This window comes from Phytophthora infestans, genomic scaffold, assembly GCF_000142945.1.
Source record: "Phytophthora infestans T30-4 supercont1.8 genomic scaffold, whole genome shotgun sequence".
Classification (NCBI taxonomy): Eukaryota; Oomycota; class Peronosporomycetes; order Peronosporales; family Peronosporaceae; genus Phytophthora; species Phytophthora infestans.
The window spans coordinates 218,697-241,284 of record NW_003303751.1 but is presented as its reverse complement, the minus strand read 5'-3'; the positions used below and the strand labels follow the sequence as shown (position 1 = coordinate 241,284).

Sequence of the window (22,588 nt, the reverse complement as noted above, 5' to 3'; positions counted from 1 at the left end):
ATCAGCTCGTTAGCATCAACAAACTTTTTCGCCTACTGAAACATGGTTTTAGTGACAGCCAATGAAATTTCCTAATTTAATTATCCCGCCATGAGCGTCAGCAATTGGAGCAGCAGCGGCGACGAGGACGACGACACGGCGTGGTCTCGTGCGCAGCTCGCAGAGGAAGGTGTGGCCTACCGCGTCGTGTACGTAAACCCAGTGCTATTCTCTAACTCATAGCTGTTTTACCTTACCTCTGTGCTGTCTTATCTACGCGTAGAAACGTTCTCGGTAGCGGTTTTGTCAACGACCGCGTCGACATCAAGAAACTCGCGCTGCTCGTGCGCAATGCCGACTACGCACCTCGAGTAACCAGCATTAATCTCATCATATATACTGTTATTGTGGCTAAACAGAGCATAATATTACTATGACAGGGTTTCAGTGCGCTGGTAATGCGCTTCCAGGCGCCTCGGGCCACAGTGCTGCTGTACAGGAGCGGAAAGGTACGTACGTGCTATATCTAGAGCTTTAAACTGAGTGTTGATCAGTTTTGCAGTTTGTAGTGATCGGTGCCACGAGCGTAGCAGACGCCAAGCTGGCTGCAGAGAAGCTTGTCTCAATTTTGAAGGTATCTAACTACCTGCTCTTCTTTTCAATTCTTACTTTTCTGATATGTTTGTGCTGCAGAAAGTGTCGTTCCCAAGTGATAACAGTCCGTTCACCATTCGCAACGTGGTGGGATCGGCGGATGTGTGCTTTAGAGTTCGTTTGGAAGGCCTGGCGCGAGACCATCTGCGCTTTAGCACGGTAAGCCCATTGTAGCATTTTTTGCTAAGTGTGCTGATCCTCTGATAATCTTCCACGTTTGCTTGAAAACAGTACGAACCGGAGCTGTTCCCAGGACTTATCTATCGCATGCTGCGCCCCAAGTGCACCTTGTTAATCTTCATTTCGGGAAAACTCGTAATTACTGGGTGTGAGGTGCGACAGCAGAGACGCTTGTTGCATTGTGTTCTTTGCATCACTTACGGATGGTTACTGTGTGCTTGAATGTGGTAGTCTTCCGCCGATGGAGAACGAGCGCTTGGAGCAATATATCCTGTACTATTACAATACCGTCTTCGCGACGACGAATCCGAAGAGGATGACGAAGATGAGTCGATGGATGATTTAACAGCACTAAATTAAAGCAATGCAACCAAAGAACCCCAACCGAGCTACAATTTTCCAATCATGGAGACGCTTCCTGTCATTTTCAGATCAAGCGCTCCCAAAGCTAAGGCCCTTGCACAGAAATACATTTACGTACATGTAGCACTCGTGGATGGGTTGTCACAAGTTTATGTGCGTGATAACTATAGAAGCCGAATATTGCATTTTTATCTATTGCTAATCAAAGCGGAAAATAAATAATTGGGTTAGAGAACTGACTAGACCAAAATAGATTATTGAACTTCCTCAACTCCGAAAATAGATTATTGGTGCAGCAATATTGGTACACAGCGAGGGCACAAGTATCAAAGAATGTAAGGCCGATTAAACACCGCCCAAAAGATTATTGGTGCTACAACGGGAGCGAAAATAAATAACTGGTCTTCCTCCTCCAATAAATAATTGGTGCTTTCTTATTGCAATAGCTGCGGCACCAATTTATTTTCGGCATCCCTGGCTACGAAAGGATATTTTATCCATCTACTGTATTCATATAAAACTTTCAATCGATCACGGACTCACAAGTATTTCGCCCTACCCGTTACGACCGTGGTAGCGAACCCAATGTTGCGTGGGTCTTTGCGTAGCACGTTTTGTGAACATGACCTTCACGACCACAACGGAGGCACCACATTTCACATTCGCGTGGTTTTTTGCGTAACACGAGTCGGCTGAGTGGCCGCCTCGCCCACAGCGAAGACATTCCAGTGTCTTCTCGTTCTCTCCACCGTCGTCACTGATCGAGTCTTTGTCCTCTCCTTCACTGACCGACATCTCGTCGCCTAGCTCGATGATCTCACCCAATACGGCGTGGGTCCTGGCGTAACACGACGTTTCTTCATGGCCCTCACGGCCACACCGCAGACACTAGTTTGCCCCGTTGGCGTGGCTTTTAGCGTAGCACGACTCGGCCGTGTGGCTGTCACGACCGCAGCGCAGACACTCGAGCGCCGCCTCGGCATCGTCCTCGACTACAACACCAGCTTTCTTGGCTGGACACTGCGCGGCAAAGTGGCTCTTACTTCCGCACACGAAGCACTGGTCGGCAGGCATTCCGATAATACAATTGCAATCATATTGAAGGTCCATGCCAAAATAAGCTATTGCTACAAAAACTACAACTTAAGAAATAAATAATAGTAGTAATTGACATCAATAGTATAGGAAAATTAACTACTTAGATGTACAGCACTGCACATTACTTTGCGTTCACGATAGCTGCTACAGTGTTTGCGTCCCAGAAACGCCGATTCATCTTCAGGAACAACACGGTTTCAAGGTGAATAGGCAGCATACGCTGGCGATGGTGGGAAAGAGTATGTTTCGCCACACTAAAAAGACGCTCCACGGTGTTTGACGTCGGCGGGATGATAAGCACACCATCAAATACCTTCTTTGCACCGCGCCGCATTTTTCTAGTCGCCAAGACTCTGTCGGCAAAGCCCTGTGGGCGTCCGTGCCTGGTGTCCGGTGTCGTAATTGCGGGTATCGTCTCAAATGGCTGCAACATCAGCTCCTGGTCGTTCGTCAGCTCGTCCACGGCGCCTGACAGGGCTACAACGCACGCTCGCTTGAAGTCCACGTCCTTAACAATATTTGCGTCGGCAGCAAGATACTTTTTCACAACGGAATGCTTCTCGATGAGCGCATCAAAGATATCGCGCACATCGAGAAGCGTTACGTTGTCGTCTTGAAGCTTCATGGTGGCCGACTGGAAGTCGCCAAGCTGGCAGTAAAAAAGTAGCTGCAGACTTGCTTGGTCGTGAAGGTGTTGGCGAGAGCCATGGTGAGATCAAAAATGATAGACGAGCGCCTCAGGTTTTCGCGTTTTAACAGCCATTCGATTCTGTATTTACGCAAAACAAAGCAGAAAAAACTAGATTTTACGAAAAAATAAAGTACTTTGTTGTAAATACAAAATAACTAATTGGAAAAAGTCATCCAATTTGTAAAAATCAATAATTAAGTGTAAACTATTGTATTGAAGCAGCAATACAATGATTATTTCGGAATGCCTGCTGGTCGGTGCTGCCACGCAGCTGTTGCGACACTGCGTCAAGCTCACTTCGAGTCAAATCCACGCGCGAGTAGCTGCCTCCACGAACGTTCTCGACGCCGTACTTGAGCATACACTTCTTGGTAAACTTGTCCTCGTCGAAAGGATCCGCATCTCGGATGATTTCGACAATTCGAAGGGGTCGATGGAGTCGCGTCCAAGCTGAGCCCTTGCCCTTCTTGTGCTCTTCTAGTCTCTCATCGACGTTCGTGCGTGCTGTCTTACCGACGTAATACTTGCCCTTAGTCAGCGCCAACACGTAGATCGTCACGAGATCTTCAGAAGTAGAGCTTTTGGACGCCGCAGCTCTGTGTCTTGTCACAATGTGGGCTTTGGTGTATCGGTAGTTTTGGGTGTAGCTGGAGGCCGCGCATTTGACCTTCGTCGGAGAAACCTTGGCTTTGAGCTTGATCTTGGACAGGGAACCCGAAAATGCAGTACTTATTAATAGATTAATACATCGATGTGAGCTGAGAAAATTAATAATTCAATTATTTGCAAAACTTCGTAAGTCACGATTGTAGTTCAGAAACATTATCATCTGGAGCCTGGCTGGAGACATATGGGTAATAAGATGAGATAGAGTAATAGGTAACTTATCAGGCTCATAATCTGAAGATGTAGGTTCAAGTCCTGCTCTCATCATTTCATTAATAAAATTTATGATTCAAATTCAAACTAAATTAAAAGTAACGACCGTTCGAGATCAGGCGACCTAAATTCAGCGCAGGCTAATTTTTCCGCGACGTTCAGCGCGTCCCCACGCTGTAACTTGACTAGAGGATTACTCAAAATTGGGGTCGTTCCCGTTGCTGGCAGCCATAAACTAATAATTAAATTAAAAAATTGAGATTAATTTTTACGCATATTATTTTTTCGGGTTCCCTGATCTTGGCTTTGGCCTTTGTTTTGGTTTTTGATGTCACTTTCGCCTTGGAAAACTTGGCCGGTCGTGTGGCCGATGCTTTAATGTCCTTGCTGGGGGGCATTTTGGAGATTGGTCGGAGGAACAACACTGCGTCCAACCTCGCAAGACCAAGCGAGAACAAACCATTCCCAAATTGGGTGTCGGTCCTGGCGAGGACGAACCATATTTTTAACTGTGAGTATCCACAGAACTACAGAAGACTGTTTTTTTTTCTACGTTTTACTACCGGATACATGAAGTACTTCCAGTAAAAGCAATAAAGTAAAATTCATTTGAGTACTACTACTACATAATACAAGTACATGTAGTAGTTTTAAATAGTAAAAGCAGAAAATTGGCCAAACTTCATGGAAGTACATGTACTGTAGCCACTAAAGTGTTTTTATGTCCCAACTTACAATTTATCTGCTACGCTCTCCTCCAACTGGGCTCACGCTAAATAGTTGTACATCTGGGCGTTGCTCGAGTCTCGCTCGAGATACTCTCTGTCGATGAGGCTCTCGATACGACGCTTGATATCTGCAGCCTTGGCAGGGAACCGAACCTGCGTGAAGATCTCCGTCATCAGCAGCGCGTGCGACAACTTCTTCCGCGCCTTCATGATGCGCACAATAGCAGCATCCACTTGGTACTGACGGTCTCTGAACACGCGCTCGTGGGTGTCTTCGTTCTCCTTCTTGGTCTCCTTCATCTGGATCGAGTTAATCTTGATGCGAATCAGCTGGTTCGCGAACTTCGAGTTGAATTCGAACGTGTCATCATCGTTGATCTCCCTCCCCTTCGGTTGTTTCTGCAGCACACGCGTCTTCCCACACGCCAGAGACTGCAGCGTCCGTCTCAGCTCTCCATCTTCGATACGTGCTTGCTCCTTAATCTCCTTAAAGCCCAGCGAGTCCGCTCCATTAAAGCACAGCAACACCACAGTCTGATACAGCGACACCACAAGTTCTTTCTTGCCCGAGGGGAACGTCGCCTTGACCACACATTGAGCCAAAGAGTGTTGCCACTGCAGCTGTCGACCTTGATACTTAGACGAGTAAAACTTGTCAAAAATCTCCTTCAGAGGCAGCAACGCAGCCGGCAGGTTGATCTCAACAGCAGCATATGGAGGCCAGAATCCAGTCGTCAGAACCTGAACCTGCATGTCCGGAACGCCGCGGTTCCCGTGCAAAGCCTCCAATGCGTTTCTACATGTAAAACACAGCAATTAAATGGCGTTTGTCATGATATTTTACACGCAACGGGGACTAACCTGCTAGCTGCGTGTTGTTGGAACTGTGTCATCACGTTTTGAGACAGATCGATGTCCTTGAACATTCCCTCGAGCTATGAAACAAACCAGTAGAAGTCAGTAACCGGTTATAAACCGGTACACAGCAGAGCCAGCTCTCACCTTGTTCGTAAAGGAGCTGCCACATTCCGTCTTGAGCTTGGACAGCATGAGTTTCTCCAGGTCGAACGAAGCGCTCTTCCCAACCAGCAAGCGTTTAGCCAGGTCTTTCTTGTAAAAAGCCTCGAACACGTCTTTGCCTTGGATGTATCGAAAGATGACCATTACGCGGTCCAGCAGACTCTCCACTTCCGCCTCCGAGCCTCCTTTGTTCCCCGTTCGAAGCTTGGAATCCACAAACTTGGCAACCAGCTCAGCAGGACGATTCGCTCGCACGTTAATGGCATTCTCCATGGCTGATTTCATAGCGAACGCAAACTTCGAGTTCGCCTGGAACGAGTCGCTCAGTACAGCGTCCAAATCCGCCTTCAGCTTGAGTATTTTCTCCACAAACGTCTTCTCCTGTTGATCGTCCATCACCAACTTGGACACGTTCTTCTGGATATAACTCGAGAACGCCGTCTTGAGGTCATTAATCGCCTCCACACGTGCGAAGAGCGCGTACATGCGCTTCAAATCGTCGAGTCTGCCTTCCTCCATCAACGTTTCGAAGCCTCGCTCCAGCAATGTAGCCACATGAGGCTTCAGCAGCTTGTTTTCGACCACCGACACGAGTTGTTTCTTGGTCGACGCGTCCAAATAGTGATTCACACGCTCCGTCTCCTCATGTAGACGCTTCTCCGCGTGCACTAAGAACTGCTGGACACTCACACACTCGACTTTGGCGGCTCCTTCTTGCAGATAAAACCTCTCTGAAGCCATCAAGAAAGGTGTCTCGAAATCTGCGTGATACAAGTGCAAAGACAGCAACATACGTAGCAGATTGTACAGGTAGCTGCGGTTGATGGCTTCTCCCTTGCGTTCGTGCTCCACGAGCTCCAATAATGCGTCAATGAGTTTGGTCTCCAGGCTTCGACGTTGCACCAGATTGTCACGCACCAAATTGAGCCCCATGTCCCAAATGGAGGCGATATGGGGCGTCTGCATGACGTAGGTGCGGTCCAAGTAGAGAAAAATGGTGCGAATCACGAGCATGTCCTCACAATGGTCCTCCCAGAGTCGGTGCACGGCCTCCAGGAACAGATTCATGTCTCCGCCAGTGTATTGTGCGAGATCTTCGACTCTTTCGCGGATATGAAGCGAGCACGTCTCTTCTAGCCTCGTGTAGAGTCTGGCAGCCATCTTCCACGTGCACATGTCCTCCACGGAGCGGTAGAGCTCTTCTCTACTTAGCGTAGACATCTGTTTGCCGTGTACGGCGTGTACAGCAGCCTCCAGTTTGGTCCAGGTGTCGTGTTCGAACGCTTCGGGCAACTTTGGAGTGACTTTGAACGGTTTAATGGTCATTTTCTTCTTCTTGGCGCCCAATTTAAGGCCAAAGCCGCTGTTACTGCGCTCTTGCTTGCGATTGAAGCCTGTGCGTCCATTGGCGGACGACGTGAAGCCTGCGGAGGCCATGACACCCGATAGCCTAAAGAAGACAAGATTGTGGACGTCAGGAGCGGTACAACGAAGCGAAAAACATAGATGCTGGACTGCTAGACCCAGAGGAAGCGTATACGCCAACAGAGTGAGCAAAAGAAGCGCTGTAGCCACCGTAGGAGGTCGACGAAGAACGCACCTGAACGAGCGAATTGCTTCCCCTTTACTAAAGTGATGCCCAAACAGGATTTTGGGGACTTCTAATAGGAATATTATTGTACTTAATGGTACCCAGGCACCAAAAAGGTACGTACTTATACTATTAATAGAAAAGGGGCTGTGCAAGCAGGACCCAATGGTAATTAATATTATTCGATATTTTATTGTAACAATACTATTTTCGGCACTAAATAGCAGTAGTAGCTCAGAGTTTCAAAGTTTACATAATATTATAATATAAGCTTGACGTTTTGAAAAATATTAGATGCTAGATGATATTATATGCTTTTTCCATCTTAAGGACGTTTCTTACCTAAAGGTAACTCCAAAATCGGTGAAGTTAATATAGTGATAATATCACCTGTAGACCAGCTAATTTAAAAATGTCACCTAGTATTTTCTTCTGAGACTAAATGATATTATTAAATATCAACTTAATTTTAGTTATTAATAATACAATATAAAATGATCAGAGAATGCGTAATCTGTTTAAATCCACCAACCAGATGTCGTTAGCGTTGACTACCTAAACGTATTACTAATCAGCCGTTAGGGAGATGGAGTTGTGAGAGTGACGGCAAGGTTGGCGTCGTGTGTTGGCACTGCTGAGCGCATTAATCTAGTGCTACAGGCTGCAGGTTCATTAGACGCACGGTGTGGACGAGGCTATCGGTAGAGAACAAGAGCAAATACCTTGATTTCGCACTATCGACACTAAACAACTGCAAGCGTTTGCAGCCCTCCATCTCAATCGTCTTTTTCTGTGTCACAGTGATATACTAGAGCAAATACTCGTCAGTCATAAAGCCTACTGCTGTTCTAGAACCTGACCGAAAGAGTTCGTTTGTGAGCCCTCGGTTCACTCAGAGAGAGTCCTGTGTGCAAGATCGAAAAATAAATCGATACGGTAAGCATCACGGTGTCGACGGTCTGGAAGCAAACTAAGCATGATCCCTGCTCTGTACACTGTAAGAGCAGCTGAGAAGTATTTTGCCCAGTAATACTTGCTAGAGGTAGGGTAAGGTGGAACCGACGATTAGCCGACAGATAAGTCGGTAAATCGCTTAGAATTTGTAAGCCCAGCTTACCAAAACAATAGAGCTAATGTGGTAATACTGCCGAACCAGCAGTATCACCAGCGCAATCCAGAACGGCTGGTGCTCAATTTGATTTGAGCATGTGGCCGAGAGAATACTGTGCAACGCATCTTTACTCTACAACTGCTAGTTACAATGTGAAAGTAGCGTATGTATTACACCCTCCGCCGCAGCCTGTACTCTCCCGGCTACTCAGTAAAATCCAATAGAATAGCCTCATTTCCGATTTAACTGAGGGAAGGACTGTCACCCTGGCTCCGTCAAGAAACCGCACAGTACGCACACAAGTCGACGAAGATGAGGATGCTCGCTCGCGTTGGGACGCGTTATTTGTGGCCGAGGATGTTCGGTCTCGAGCTCTGAACCGAATGGAGATTGAAGCAGACCGACACGGCGATTCTGACGCTGAGTTATCTATCGCTTCGCCTGTACATGACCGGTGTCTACGCGTGCAAGGCCCCGATCGTGTGCTTCAAATGTACAACTTTGCGCCCATTGAGTTTGAAAAGCTTTGGGATCTCTCGGAAGACCGTGTCTTATCAAATTGGGGCGTCGGTAGAGACAAAAAGTGTAAGACGTCTCCGAAGGACATACTTTTCGTGACGCTAGCTGCGCTAAAACATTGTGGGAGCTGGGAAACAGTATCAACCATGTTTGACATGGATGCCTCGGGGTTTCAGAAGATGATAAAGAAGCACGTTGACATGTACGAGCCCTTCCTGTACGCGCACCTAGTGAAAGAGCCTGAAGTGCTCTGGTCGATGAAGAAGATAACTGTTAGTGGGCGCGCCTTTGAGAGTTACCCGAGTGCCCGCTATGCAACTGATGTTACCTTCCAACACGCAGCTCGCCCCACTGGGAACTTCCATGAGGTAATGAAGTATTTTAGCGGGAAGCACAAACTCTACGGCCATAAAGTGGAGGTTTCGGTGCTCCCAACAGGTGTGGCAATTAATTGCACGGCGTTTGAGTCTGGCGGGGTTTCTGACATCGCCATGTTCAGAGGGAATGCTAAATTTCATAAATTTACGATGAGAAAGCAACAAGATGAAGGGGTTATCAGCGATGTCGGTCCTGGTATGGACAAGTTCGAAGGATTTTGGGCTGTACTAGTTGACAAAGGGTATCAAGGACTGGGAGACGAGTTTCGAGCAATACAACCCAAGAAGAAAGCCAGAGGTCAGCAAACGCTTACCCCCGACGAGCGAGAACAAAATGACAAAATCACACACGACCGAGTCGTTGTCGAGAATTATTTTGGGAGAATGAAGACGTGTTGGGGGGCTATTTCGCATCAGTGGACCTGGGACAGAGGCTCTTACAACCGATTTTTCAGGTTGTGTCTGGCTTTGACGAACTACAGTGTCCATTGCGCTCCGTTGCGTCGTGAGGAAGGCGATATACATTTACGCCATAATGCTCGGCTTGTGGAGATAGGTGAGGAAATTGAGGCGGCAAAAAAACGAAAACGCGAAGAGTACAGAGACAACCGAAGAGCGCGTTTGCAGCTGAGCACTAGAAATGCCCCACGGCGGAGAATAGCGTCTCATCAAAGTCACACTCGAAGAACCAGCGTCAGTTCAAGTCAAGTAGGATCTCCATGCAGCACTGTGTTTGGTAGTCCCTGACTTTCTAGAACTTTGGTCTTACCACTTTTCGACTGATCTGTACCCACGTGATCATGTCCATACTGATCAATACATGTCTGATTTCGTAATTCATCTGGTAAGTTTGGACTTCCTGGAGTAGCGTAGGAGTTTACTGAGTTTTTTGTCATCTGCTTACTGTATTACTAAATCTAGGAGGTGCCTGGAAATTACTATCGAATACCGAGGTACTCAGTAGTTGAAATTGGACCCTAATGCTAGGTAGATAGCACGAGCATAATCACTTACGTGCCGACAAATTACTGTAAGAAATAGTGCGCTGTAGAGGCAGCGACATTCCAGAATTCGAGGCCAAACAAGCAAAGAGATCAAGACGAAGCAAATGAGCCTTGACGACCTAGCTCCTGCCAACTCACAGCACGCTAAGACCACCGCAATCAACGCTTTTCATCGCTATCTAGCCTACGAGGGCGTGGCTATGGGTTTGGTAGCTTCGACGCTCCTTGGTGATGAAACTAGTGCTGTGTTCGTCAAACTGCTAGACCGCTTTGCGGCTCATCTGGCATTCCTTGATAACAGAGAGGGAAAACCTTTAGCTAGAAACTCGGTAATGGCGTACTTCAGGCAAGTAAAGAACTGGCTGCTTGATGGCTATCCAAAAAACCCGTGCTGCTATAGAAACAAAGCTTTTCAAGATAGCACAGATGCTAGGGCTTCACTGCATCTCAAGGCAGGAGAGTGGGTTGATCAAGAAGGCACCAGCGTGCTCAAAGCGAGATCTGCGCATCCTCATAGACGGACTGTACTTTGATGCTACAAGCGCAAATGACTGTTAAGATGCGGCACTGCTGACCCTGATGTGGTATACATTTGGTCGTGCCTCTGATCTTGGCTTTGTTCCAAAAAGCAGTCTGTCCGTGGCCGCTGACGGATTTATTTTTGCTTGGCTTACTCGAGTGAAAATATTAGAGGAACAATGTATTTCTCTTTTTCCGGACAAAACCAGCTTCATCACTTGCCCACTGCATGCTATATGAATGATGCAGGATTTTCAAATGAGCAAAAGACACCCATTTCAACTGGCGAAGTGATCACGAGAGAAGAAAGGCTGATCAACCATCAAAATTGCGTTATTGCCGAGCTAGTTGGATTATAGCAAGACCTAGCAAAGCGAGTGGGTGAATTATAGAAGCGATAAGCGTCCAGCTGTGATTGGAATTTTGCAGCATATCGTCGGAGGCCCCGCCATCCAGTGCACCAGAGATGTCAGACGCTAAAACCGCGCGTAAGCGAAAATCATGCGGTTCAAAAGCTGTTCCAACGTCACCTGCTGCGGTTTGGTACGAGCGTTATGCTAATCAACCGCGGCTCTGATATGTGCGCTCAAACCGCCAAGACAAATCGACGTACAAGCTGATCACCAGCTATGTGAAGTTGTTCTTGGCGAATGGGCTTACGCTCGACCCGTCATCTATTTTTTTATTGTGAACAGGTGATGCTCGTCGGCAAGGAGACCGAACGAAGCTTGTATAGCGTCTTCAACACCCACAAGATTAAAAGCAGGAACCGCTCATCTGTATTGACGCAGCTCCAAAAGCTTCATCGTGAAGGCAAGTTGAACAACCTCATAAGTGCCTATGTTGCTCGTGTCAACATCGGCAGTATCCAGGATCCTGCTCTCGATCGTGTGAAGGACTTTCTTGCTTAAGTGTAGTCTATGTTGAGTCCACACCTGCACGTGAACGGGTCGATCTAACTCGCTTCGCATTGAATCTAATTTAACTCGACCAAAACTTACAATTTGTCTTCCCATCTTAGAATTATTTAACACCCCGATCGGTCGACTCATTCTAAAGCCATGATTTGGATTAACTCGACTGGTCGAGATAATGTGAAGCCATGGTTTAGATTAACACGACTAGTCGATTTATTCTAAAGTCATGATCTAGAATAACTCAACCGGTCGACTTATTCTAAAACCTTGGTTCAGATTAACACGACCAGTTGACTTATTCTCTATCGAATTTTATATTAACTCGACAATGATGTTTAGTAATTCACCGCGAAATAACATGGGCTGCTCTAAAATGTGTCCTCAACCTTAGAAAACAGAATTAAGGGCTGACGTTGATTAATTACAGCGCGTAGCCTCACCTATGAAGATCTCTCCCCCTCGCTCCCCTCTTCCATCGGCGCTACAGATTGTCTAAGCGGAAGACAGGGCAGATCACTATTGCCGAGAAGACAAACAAGCTGAGTAACTGGCAGGCACACCCTGAGTGGAGTGTTAAGGATGCAGTTAGGGAGCTCAAGGTGAAGAAAGGCGCGCTCCTCGGCTGGCGCAAACTGTATTCCGACCCCCAGATGAATCACATCCATGCCACCGATAATAGTGGTTGTCAGACTTGGATAGAAGCCACGACTCCAAGCTTTACTTTTAGCCAATGCCAGCTCTCCAACTCTGACTGCGCTTGTTGGATACATGCTGGGTGACCTTCCAGCTCAGACGGCAAGATGCCAACCAAAAGTCGGAAGAGGAGAGTGCTAAGTGCTGTCCGGCGGGTCTGGACAGCGGAGCTAGCTGACAAGGATGCCGACTCCAGGGCAGATGAAGCCCAAGACGAACTTGCAGCTCTGAACTTCGTGCTGAAGGAAAAGAGGTACCTTACTCCGCGCCATCGAGTTCCGCGGACCCCCTCTAGAGTATATTTCTACCTCACCAGCATGCCGGATTCAAAATTCAAGCTTCAATATAAGCTCTCTCGACCATACTTCCGACCAGTGCTCAACCTCATTTCAGACCACGCCAAGTTCAAGAGTATCCTCGGGAAGCTGCCAAAGATGTGCGTTGAGCTGCATCTACTGTGTCTCCTTAAGATCCTGGGGTCTACAGACGGCGAAGGACGTTCGGCTGACTTTCTCTCGGTTGGTGGACATACAGCGGAAAGTCTGCTGGCTAAGCGGTGTATACGGGCGCTGAATAGCTTGGTCAGCAACGTGATCATGTGGCCAGACGAATTAGAGCGTCGGGAGATTTCTGCAAGAATTGAGAAGACTTCTAGCTTTCCACATTGTATTGGTTTTATTGATGGTACTCTCTTCCCGCTGTTGACACGTCCTCAAGACCATGGAGAAGATTACTTTTCGCGCAAAGCGTCCTACGCGATTAATGGCCTGGTGATCTGTGACGACCAGTCTCGTATTTGCTACGAAAACGTGGGGTGGTCGGGTTCCTCTTATGACAACCGTGTTTGGAGAAATTGCAAGGTAGCGCTGAACAAAGATCGATATTTTGGTCACGATCAATATCTACTCGGTGATTCTGCGTACCAGACGCCAAATGTGTTGGTTCCCGCTTTCAAAACATCAGCTGATGTTCAACTCAGTGTGAAGAAGATCCAGTTCACCAAGTGTCTGGCCAAAGTCCGCATCCGTGTCGAACATTGCATTGGAATGCTCAAAGGCCGGTTCCTTCTGCTAAGAAAAATTCGATCTTCCCTGCGAACAAAAGCAGCAATCAAAGCCACAATCAAGTTGATTCGGACGTGTATGATTCTTCATAATATGGCTATTGCGGATCCCGTCCCTGATGACTGGATTGAGCCTGAACCTAGAATTGACTTTGACGGTGAAGACGAAGATGAATATTTGGCTCCCGTGGCAAAACAGCAGAAGACCGGCGTGAATTTTTGAGCGGATTAGCATTTGACATAGCATTTTAGCTCCCATCTTCATGATGGCCAGCGGACTTGAGCTACGCCGAGGGAGGTAGCAGACGGTCAGCTTTAACAACAGAGACTCCAGCGTCCAGCAGCTTCTTGCGTGCAAGCAGAAGCTGCACAACTGCTTCTCGCTGCGCAGCTTCAAGTTGCACCCGTTTTAGGGCTAACTCAACATCGGCTTGAGCACTCTCGCGCTCGTTTCTGTCTTCCTTGAGCTGGACCTCACGTTGCTTGAGTTTTAACTCGCTCTCGTGAAGCTGGAGCATACGGCTGGCCTTGTCCGCTCTCAGTTTGCACGCCTTGCTCTGTTGGGCCAGCAGCTTATCCACCGGATCTGCCTTTAGTCGCTTTAAATCCACTTCGTCGTCCAAGACCAGCGGGCGCATCTCTCCTCGTTGAACAATCGCACTTCCTCTATCAGAAGCGTCCGCATTGTCGTCGATGTCGTCGGACGTAACACGAGGGCGGGCGGAGGGTCGAGCTTCGAACACAGCAGTAATTTGGTAGTAGTAGGAGCATCGCTTCAGAATCTCGCCGCGAAGGGTTGATTCACTCGTGATACCGGCACCATTTTGCGCCTGAAAGTCAACTGCCTCCCGAAATTGCTTCTCAATCGTGTTTATTATCTCACGAGCGTCTGCAGTGGCGCGATGCGTTATCCAACGGCGCTCAGTTCGGCTGCGATTTCTTTTAGCAGAGCTTCTTTGGTGCTGCCGCTGTTGCGATCACTGCCCCGCCACTTATTGTAGTTCGTCTCAGTGGACAGCCAGTCCAACACGACCTGCAGCGAAGACTTGCCGTCATTCACTCCATCGCGATCCCAGAAGGTGGGCTTCCTCTTGACGCGCGCTGCCTTCCCGCGCATTGAGATCTTCCTGCGCTTTTGAATCTGAGCCTCTTGGATTCCAAGCCGTCTCTTGAAAGAAAAAAAGCTTGGGTAAGATCGCTTGGAATCCAAGACATTTTTGCCCAATGAGGTTGTCAATCCATCCTTGGAAACACGACTTGTATCCAAGTCTGACAACCACTAATGTGGGAGACCGCATGCGAGAAATGGGTGGCGGGCGCGGACTTGAAAGTGTTGGAGTACTTCGACAACAGCCTAAGCGAAGGAGAGGTGCTTAGTCATGCGGCGGTTTTAGCCTATTGTCAAAAGTTCCAAGCGTTCGCTAAAAACAAGGATAAAATCCAGCACTCTTGGGTCAGAGTTTTTTATAAACCGATACAAGCAACCAGCCTCTGTCTCAGCACATCCTGAAAGAATTCAGCAACCAGTCAAAAGTGCACTCGCCAAGATCATGAACCTCTAAAATTCCCAATTACCACGTCCAATAAAAGGCCAGCTATGAGCGACCCTTCGGCCGGCGTCACAAGTACCAGTGCCAAAAAGCGCACCAGGTATACTACTGCTCATCCCCCAAAGTGATCACGACAATGATGCGGCTGATTGTGACGGCGTTGAAAGGGATACATCTGACGAAAAACAAAAACGAGCGAGGAGAGTTCCTCTGCATCCTGTTCAAAGTGAAAACGAAGACGATGAGAATCAGTGCGACAGCATAGCTAGCGATAGCGCAATTGAAGCCGACGATAGTGAGCGCGGCAGCATTGCCAGCCAAAAAATGGATTGGAGTTGAGGTGACGCAGGGCGCGTCACTGGACTGCTCTATAAGCGTAGGTCACTTCTTAGCGTAGGTGCCATTAGCAGTCAAAAGAGGTACGTAAACACAGTGAGTGCCGAGCAAAAGGCCACGACAGGGCTGCAGTACTGGTGTGGGCTTGCTCTTCTCTCTGGGGTTCGCTGAACCGCAAATTGAGTTGTGAGAGAGAGAGAGTAAGCCTCACGCAAGCCAGTACGCCTCTCCGCAAGTTCTATTCGATACATAAACTAATATAAACCATACTTTACCTAAGTCAGTGTCGTCGTGAGCAGCACGGCGGCACGGTCGCTCTTGTCCATTGATCATAGTAAACTTGGTATAACCGCACGCATCCGCACGTGGCCCGTCGGTAAGTACGCAGCCGCAGGCTGCAGCAACAGGCGTACGATAGGATGCAGGATCGGCTGTCAGTGTCAATGCCGGGCACTGACAGTCCACTTGTATGTACTGCTGGTGCTGATCTCTTCACACAGGGGCTGGCATCTCACACTCCCACTTGATCTCGGCAATACAGCGCCCTGATTGACGCGATCACACACAAGACTTCACAGGTTGAAGTCGCTGCCCCATAGTTCAAAGTCGTAGTTCAGCAGCACAGTAGTTCGTACAGCAAACAGCATGCCACAGTCAACACCGTCCTCATCCATAGCACTTGCCTTCACATCCAAAGTCGGAGTGTCCGTTGTCGACACAGGTGTAGTACGTGTAGTATCGTAGTAGAACTACGCAAGACAGGTGCAACCTTCTTGGCTTTCTCAGCACACCATCGTACTAAACACCCTGTAGCTGTCATGCTTGTCCAACGTAATCGCTCACTCTTCTTGTGTTTGTCCTAGTCCTTCGCAATCGGACAGAGTTCAATCTCTGACTAGTCCGTTCGGATTGCAGCAATAGCAGTCGCCGCAGCAATAGCAGCCGTAGTAGAAGCCGCAGGATCCGTAGGGGTAGTAGTATCGTCCGAGGAAACCACTGGTAACACCTTCCTTTCTTGACGGAATTGAGTGAACTTCACCACCGCAAGTGGCTTGGTCATGATGTCCGCGATCATCTGCTCGGTCTCAATGTGCTGTATGATGAACAGTTTAAGCTCCACGTCTCGTCTCAGCATATGATACTTGTTGTCGATGTGTTTAGACTTGGAGTGCTTTCCAGGCTTGGTGGTCAACGAGATTGGTCCCTCGTTATCACCCAGCAGTAATGGTACTGGATGCTTCCAGGCCAGTTCCTCACACAAGCCCGCAAGCAACAGCACGTCCTTGGTGGCTTCAGCCATCGCTACATATTCCGCTTCGCACGTACTCAGGGAGTTAATCTTCTGCTTTCTTGATGCATACGATATCACGTTACCGTCAAGCGTGTTCACATAGCCGCTGATGCTTCTTCTGTCCACAGGATCATTCGCATAGTTGGCATCTGAGTAGCCGCATACATCTGCAGTAGTTCCTTCAGGTACGCCCATCACCAACCCGTAGTCACACGTAGCCTTTAGATACCTAAGTACCCTCTTAGCTTGTGCGTAGTGTGTGTGATCGTAAGACGCCAGGAGCTTGCCAAGTTGTCTCGTTGCATGCGCAATGTCAGGCCTCGACGCGCTCACTAGGTACTGAAGTGCACCCACTAGCTCATGGTACGGCAGATAGTCTGTTGTCGCAGGTGCAGTAGCCTTAGACAGTACAGTAGCCTCAGGAGAAGTACATCCGCTGCAATCTGACAAGTGGAACCGCTTAAGTACTTCCAGCACATATTGTTTCTGACAGTATACAATCTGTCGGCTTGGTCTGTCGATCAGGATCTCGACACCAAGCAAGTACCCATACTTGGTGTTGACAATACCCATCGTAGTCAACTCGAAGGTTTCTTGCAGTGCAGCTGCAATCTTGACGCACAGGCTCGGGGTCCCATTAGTAGTAGGTCCTCCACGTAGACAGTCTATAGCAGCTTAACTTCACCCTCTTCCTTCAACGCATACAGCCCATAGTCCGAGTCCGTACGCTTAAAGCCCAATGTCACCAGCTTCGCATGTAGAGTCCGGTTCCAAACATTGGGCACCCGCTTCAATCCATAGAGGCTCTTCAATAGCTCGCATACAGCGCTTGGTCCATCAATTTGGAGCCCAGGCGGCTATATCATCTCGTCGAGATCTCCGTACAGGAACGCTGTCTTCAAGTTGTACTGGAGTATCTCCCATCCTCGCTGCATAGCAAAGTTGATGGCCGCACAAATAGTCTCAAAGCAAATCACAGGTGCATATGTTTCACTGTAGTTGATGCCGAACTGTTGCTTGAATCCGTGGATGACGAGACGAGCTTTGAATCGCTTGACACGTCCACTCATCTCGTTTCACCGCGAAGACCCATCGACATGTTATTACCTTGACACCTTTCGCCTTTCTCCGCGGTACAAGTCGCCAGGTCTTGTGCTTCTTCAGCGACGCCAGCTATGCCAACATCGCGGCCCGCCACTGGGTCCAGAACTTACTCTTCCGTGGCTGCTTGTAGGTTGTAGGAATGTCCACGTCCATGCCATGCGCTATTACTTGGCCCACCACGTAGTCGCTCAATCGTACGTTTGCCTTCTGCGTCCTTCTCGGTCGCTTCAGACATGACTCGACTGGAGGTTCTTGGATTGCAAATCCAGTGTCTTCCTTCACGGGTTTCTTTCGCGCCTTGCGCTTGCGTCTCTTTGTCACCTTCACCGGTTCAGGCCCCTTCTCAGGTGCAACCTGAGGGCCAGCAGACTTCTCCACATCTTGCTGTTCGACGCTCGACGAGTCATCATGATCTGCCTTCCCACTGGACGTTTGTTCTCCGTCCACAGCCAATTCAACATCTTGACGTTCACCTGCCTTGCTCATTGCCACAGGACCACTATTCTCTGTAGCGTAGGTCTCGATACTCGTCTTAATTCTCACCACAGGTGGCTTCTCCGGCAACACGTGCAGCGTGTTCAGGTACGCATTCTCCAGTAGCTGCTTCACATAGGCTCCATCTACTGTGAACTCCTCGTGAAAGCGGCAATTCTCGCTCTGCGCAGTCTTCACAGGACAGGTCAATAGGTCTAGAAACTTGTAGCCCTTCGTAGAGTCGCTGTAGCCGAGCAATAGACAGATTTGTGCCCGTGGCTCAAGCTTTTCCTTTCTCTGTCTTGTCTCAGGTGGTACTCGCACATGCCCAATACAACCCCAGGTTCGCAGCATACTCAGGGGCGGCTTCCGTTCATACAGCTTCTCGTGCGACGAAGTTATTCCCAACATCTTGGTAGGTAGCATGTTTAGCGTTGTCACCATGTGCAGCAAAGCTTCTCCCCACAACATGTTCGGTAGATTTATTGCTGTCAGTAGCGCTCGCACACGAGGCAGCACAATGCCATTCGTCCTTTCTGCGATCCCGTTCTCTTTGGGAGAGTACGCGTTCGTGAACTGCTGCACGATGCCGTGTTCAACGTAGTACTCATGCAGTTCTGCTCCAGCGAATTCACCACCTTGGTCCGACCGAAGATGCAATACCTTGTAGTCTTTGTGATGCGTCTGCAGCTCCTTTAGCAGCTCCAAGATGAACCAGGTAGCTTGACTCGTCTTCTCGAGTAGATAGGCCCACTTGTATCTCGTAGCAACATCCACAATGAACATGAGCATAGTAGCCTTGCTTGCCGTCTCCACATTCGTCGTACATATGTCCATAGCCAGAGTTTCAAGTGGTTTAGTCGAGCGAACTGGAAGACGTTTGTGACTCATGGATTTTGTCTTGCTCACAACACAGGCAATGCATTCGTAGGCGCTCAGATCTTTCGTGTTGCGTTTTACCCCCAAATTTATCTTATCAGCCATCACCTGGAGCAAAGCCATGTGTAGATGGCCAAAGCGCTGATGCAAGAGCTCCATCGTCTTCTTGTCTTCTACAGCTTGCTTAGCCATAGCCAAATGACCATCCCGCCGGTCGCCTTTCCACTTCGCAGCCGGTAGAAGTTATCTCGCATTTCAAACTTTAGGATAGTGCCTGGTTTCGACATCCACGCCGTCTTCTGGTCCATAGAACACATCAGCCTGTAGTTGCCTGTAGTCTGCAGATATCCCATACTAATCAAGTTAACCTTGGTATTTGACGTGTAGACTACATCGTCCATCAGACGATCCTCGAGCTCACCAGCTGCTTGATTGACAACACGCAGTAGAACAGAGCCACTAACCGTCGTATGCTCCGTACTATCATTAGCGAAGCAGTCGGCTCGTCTTGTCTTCTCGCAGTGTCGTGAACAGAGATAGATCAGCGCAAATGTTGGTCTGTGATCCCGAGTCGAGGATCCACTCCGTAAAGTTTCTCTCAACAGGTTGCATATTCTCATCGCGTCCAACTGCATTCACCGAAAACGTCTGACCTTGATTCGCAGTGTCTTGTCCTTGGCCGGTCTCAGTACCCTGAGCTGGTCCATCTCTGGGACCGGTCTCATTGCATCGGGTATTGTCACCTCCTCGGTGTCCTTCTTCAAGTTGAGGTCCGTAGTGACTCATCTGATTCCGTCGTGGCGACCGACTGCGTCCTCCACGCCTGCGTTGTACTGGTCCATCGCATCTTGGTTGTCCACGAGGAGGCGATATGCCTCGACTCTGGAGGCCACGCAATGGCGATCGTCCTCTTGGCTGCGAGTAACGCGGTCCTGCACGTCCTCTAGGCGGCGAGCGCCAGCGAGGTGGCGACCATGAAGGTCTAAAGTTTCCGCGAGGTGGCGAGCGTCCACGGATTGGCGAACGTCTGCGATCTGGTGAGCGTTCACGATCTGGCGAGCGTCCTTGTAGCGAGGCCCAGATGGACCTCTTATTGGCGAGTGGCATCGTAATGACGATCTCGGGGGTCCAACACTCTCCCGAGGTGGCAGCCTCCAGTCTCCTCCTCCAAAGGGAGATGTGTAGCACCCCCTTAATCAACAGGTTGATTGGTACGTACTTCTCTTAGGCCACTCTCCTTCACACAGTCCTCCATAAGATGGTCCATTAGATCCTCTCCATCCACCATACGATCCTCCATCGTACAGTCGTCCTTCAAGTCCTTGATGTCCTCGTGGCTCAGCATAACGACTTTGGTAGTTATCCCCTGCTACAGATGAACCCACTTGTGGTCCACCTCTATGGCCTGACTCAAACATAGGTCTCTGCGATCCACTCGAAAATTCCTGGCCCAAGGAGTAGAATAGTGTGTCCCACGTCGGAGGTCGCCTTAGAAATGATCCACCCTCCCACTGGCGCTGCACAGCATCCATAGTCGGTATCTGCCATCCATACGATGCTCCGACCTCATGCTGAGTACTCGCATTAGGTTGCACTAGTTGCATAGGCTGCATGGCTTGCATTGTTTGGGCATGTTGCACATTCTGGCTAGGGTGAATACTTTGCACAGCTTGCTTAAGCAGATTAGATACTCTGACTGGGTTGAATACCTTGCACAGCTTGAGTAGCTTGCTCAACTTGAATAAGTTGCATGCTCTGACTGGGTTGAACACCTTGCACAGCTTGAGTAGATTGCACAACTTGAGCAAGTTGCATGCTCTGATTGGGCTGTAACTGAACTGCTGCGGCGTCATCGGTTCGCTCACATCATCCGCTAGTTCGACTATGCGTTCTTCCGTCTCATCGTCATCACTTGCACGTGATGTCGGAGAGTAGATGGGCGATTCCGAACGTTTTTCACGGCTTGCTCCAGTCGCACCTTCACTTGGATGCGGCGATCTCAAACAGACGACGCGGTTTGCCAGTCGTTGGCGTCGTACGCACGCGGTGCACTGAGGTAATCAGCGAGACTGCCTGCTTCTTGGCCTTCTTTTTCTTCAAGTGTTGTACCAACTCAGGCTTCAGCTCCGTGCCAGTGTTCGCAGTACATTTAGCGTACCAATGGCCATGCTGGTCACAGTTAGCACAGGTATAGCGCTGTTTCTTGTGAGCATTCTTGCCCTCGCGCTGCCTCTGACGCTTGCCTTCATGTCCTTGTCTTGCATGTTGACTCACATTGCTCAGTTGGCTCGCGTTTAATTGCGTTGTCCTTGGCGCCTCCAGCGACATCTGCTGTTGCAACTGGTTGCTTGAGTGTTCCGCAGTGCGCAGGCGCTGTAACGCCTCAGCAAGTGTCATGGTCCGACGATCATGCTCCCTCATCCAAAGTGAGTGTTCTTGTGCCAGCGCAGGGAACATCAACAGCGTATTCGAAATAAGTAGACTTGCATGACCCACTCTTCAAACTCGCCCTTCGCTATTCGCAGTCGGCGCCCCATAGCGTCAATGTCTTGCACGTACTTAGTCACAGCTTCCCTAAGCTGCAACTGACGGTTCATCCGCTCGCGCCGTAGGTGATCAGGGTTCACCCCCCCGCACTTACGGCTATTTTCGGTCCCAGTCTACGACCCCACATGTTGTATATACTTCCTCTGACCGAAAATATAAGCAGGGCATCTGTTTAAGCCCTGTCCGAAAATAAAAGCGGTATGCTTACAAATTCAAGTCAATTGATAGTACTGTCGTATTCCGCCTAAGTACGCCCATCAAAATGCTGTTTTTGTTGTCGGCCGCTGCAAACCAGACCGTAGAGACATTTAAGCAATCTACGTGGCACCAATCGATATAGAATCACACGCGCTACATCTCTACAGGTTTCTATAACATTTCGTGGAAAATTGACATCCCTGTGAAAGATTTTCAATTGTCACTTCTTCACCACGAACTTTGCATAACATTAACTTTGCGACCAGGTGGCCGATTTGCTTCAACGTCGACCAAAACAATTGCCGTAATCTAACAGCAGTTAAGACCAATCAGCTGCTCGTTTAAAGATTTTCTGATCTTAAAATCAATTTAGCCCGCCCATCCTGCTTATATTTTCGGACGGAGGAAGTACAACATGTTAAAAATAGGCTAAACTTGAATTTTGTATTGACCTCCGTAAGTACGAATACGTTTTCTGCACTGCGGGAAGGTCAGATGCTCGGTGATACATTGATTGCGAGCTTCTTCGCAGCGCTATGTAGCCACATGCGGTCTAAGACACCCACGCTGCGCCAACAAACCTGAAGAAGACGTATATCCAACATATTAGAAGTGTCCCTTTTACAGGGCTTGAACATGCCATGTACGAAGCGCAATGGCTATGTGTACAGTCATCAATGATTGCAACACATTTATATTGAGTCAGGTTAGGTATTCATCGACAAGCCCACTCTTACTCGCTAAGGCAGCGGTGCGGAGGAGGGAGGCGCTGGCAGCGGTACTGTGGAGGGGGGCGCTGGTTCCGAAGGCAGCGGTGCGGAGG

General features: G+C 48.8%; 4 protein-coding genes and 1 non-coding gene across 5 annotated transcripts; 3 read left to right on the top strand and 2 right to left on the bottom strand.

The window, feature by feature from the left end:
* Positions 1–90: 90 nt before the first annotated feature.
* PITG_06201 (TATA-box-binding protein) lies at positions 91–1,191 on the top strand (the record flags this gene model as incomplete). Its single annotated transcript, XM_002998322.1, has 7 exons — positions 91–188; positions 278–350; positions 420–488; positions 542–613; positions 673–792; positions 865–966; positions 1,045–1,191. 7 exons carry the CDS (start codon positions 91–93, stop codon positions 1,171–1,173), a joined length of 663 nt encoding a protein of 220 aa, XP_002998368.1.
* A 1,979-nt stretch (positions 1,192–3,170) lies between these two features.
* PITG_06199 (Cullin family protein, putative) lies at positions 3,171–7,029 on the bottom strand (the record flags this gene model as incomplete). The annotated part of the gene is made up of 6 exons (XM_002998321.1): positions 3,171–3,693; positions 4,042–4,079; positions 4,117–4,327; positions 4,616–5,368; positions 5,434–5,507; positions 5,575–7,029. The coding sequence occupies 6 exons, from the start codon at positions 7,027–7,029 to the stop codon at positions 3,171–3,173; spliced, it is 3,054 nt and encodes a 1,017-aa protein (XP_002998367.1).
* PITG_26419 lies at positions 3,827–3,898 on the top strand. The gene has a single exon. It is a non-coding gene; the product is annotated as a tRNA-Met (tRNA).
* A 5,401-nt stretch (positions 7,030–12,430) lies between the features above and the next one.
* PITG_06198 (uncharacterized protein) lies at positions 12,431–13,609 on the top strand (the record flags this gene model as incomplete). The annotated part of the gene is made up of 5 exons (XM_002998320.1): positions 12,431–12,464; positions 12,525–12,697; positions 12,770–12,904; positions 12,950–13,349; positions 13,431–13,609. The coding sequence occupies 5 exons, from the start codon at positions 12,431–12,433 to the stop codon at positions 13,607–13,609; spliced, it is 921 nt and encodes a 306-aa protein (XP_002998366.1).
* A 61-nt stretch (positions 13,610–13,670) lies between these two features.
* Positions 13,671–14,503, bottom strand: PITG_06197 (uncharacterized protein; the record flags this gene model as incomplete). The annotated part of the gene is made up of 2 exons (XM_002998319.1): positions 13,671–14,216; positions 14,303–14,503. 2 exons carry the CDS (start codon positions 14,501–14,503, stop codon positions 13,671–13,673), a joined length of 747 nt encoding a protein of 248 aa, XP_002998365.1.
* Positions 14,504–22,588: the final 8,085 nt, after the last annotated feature.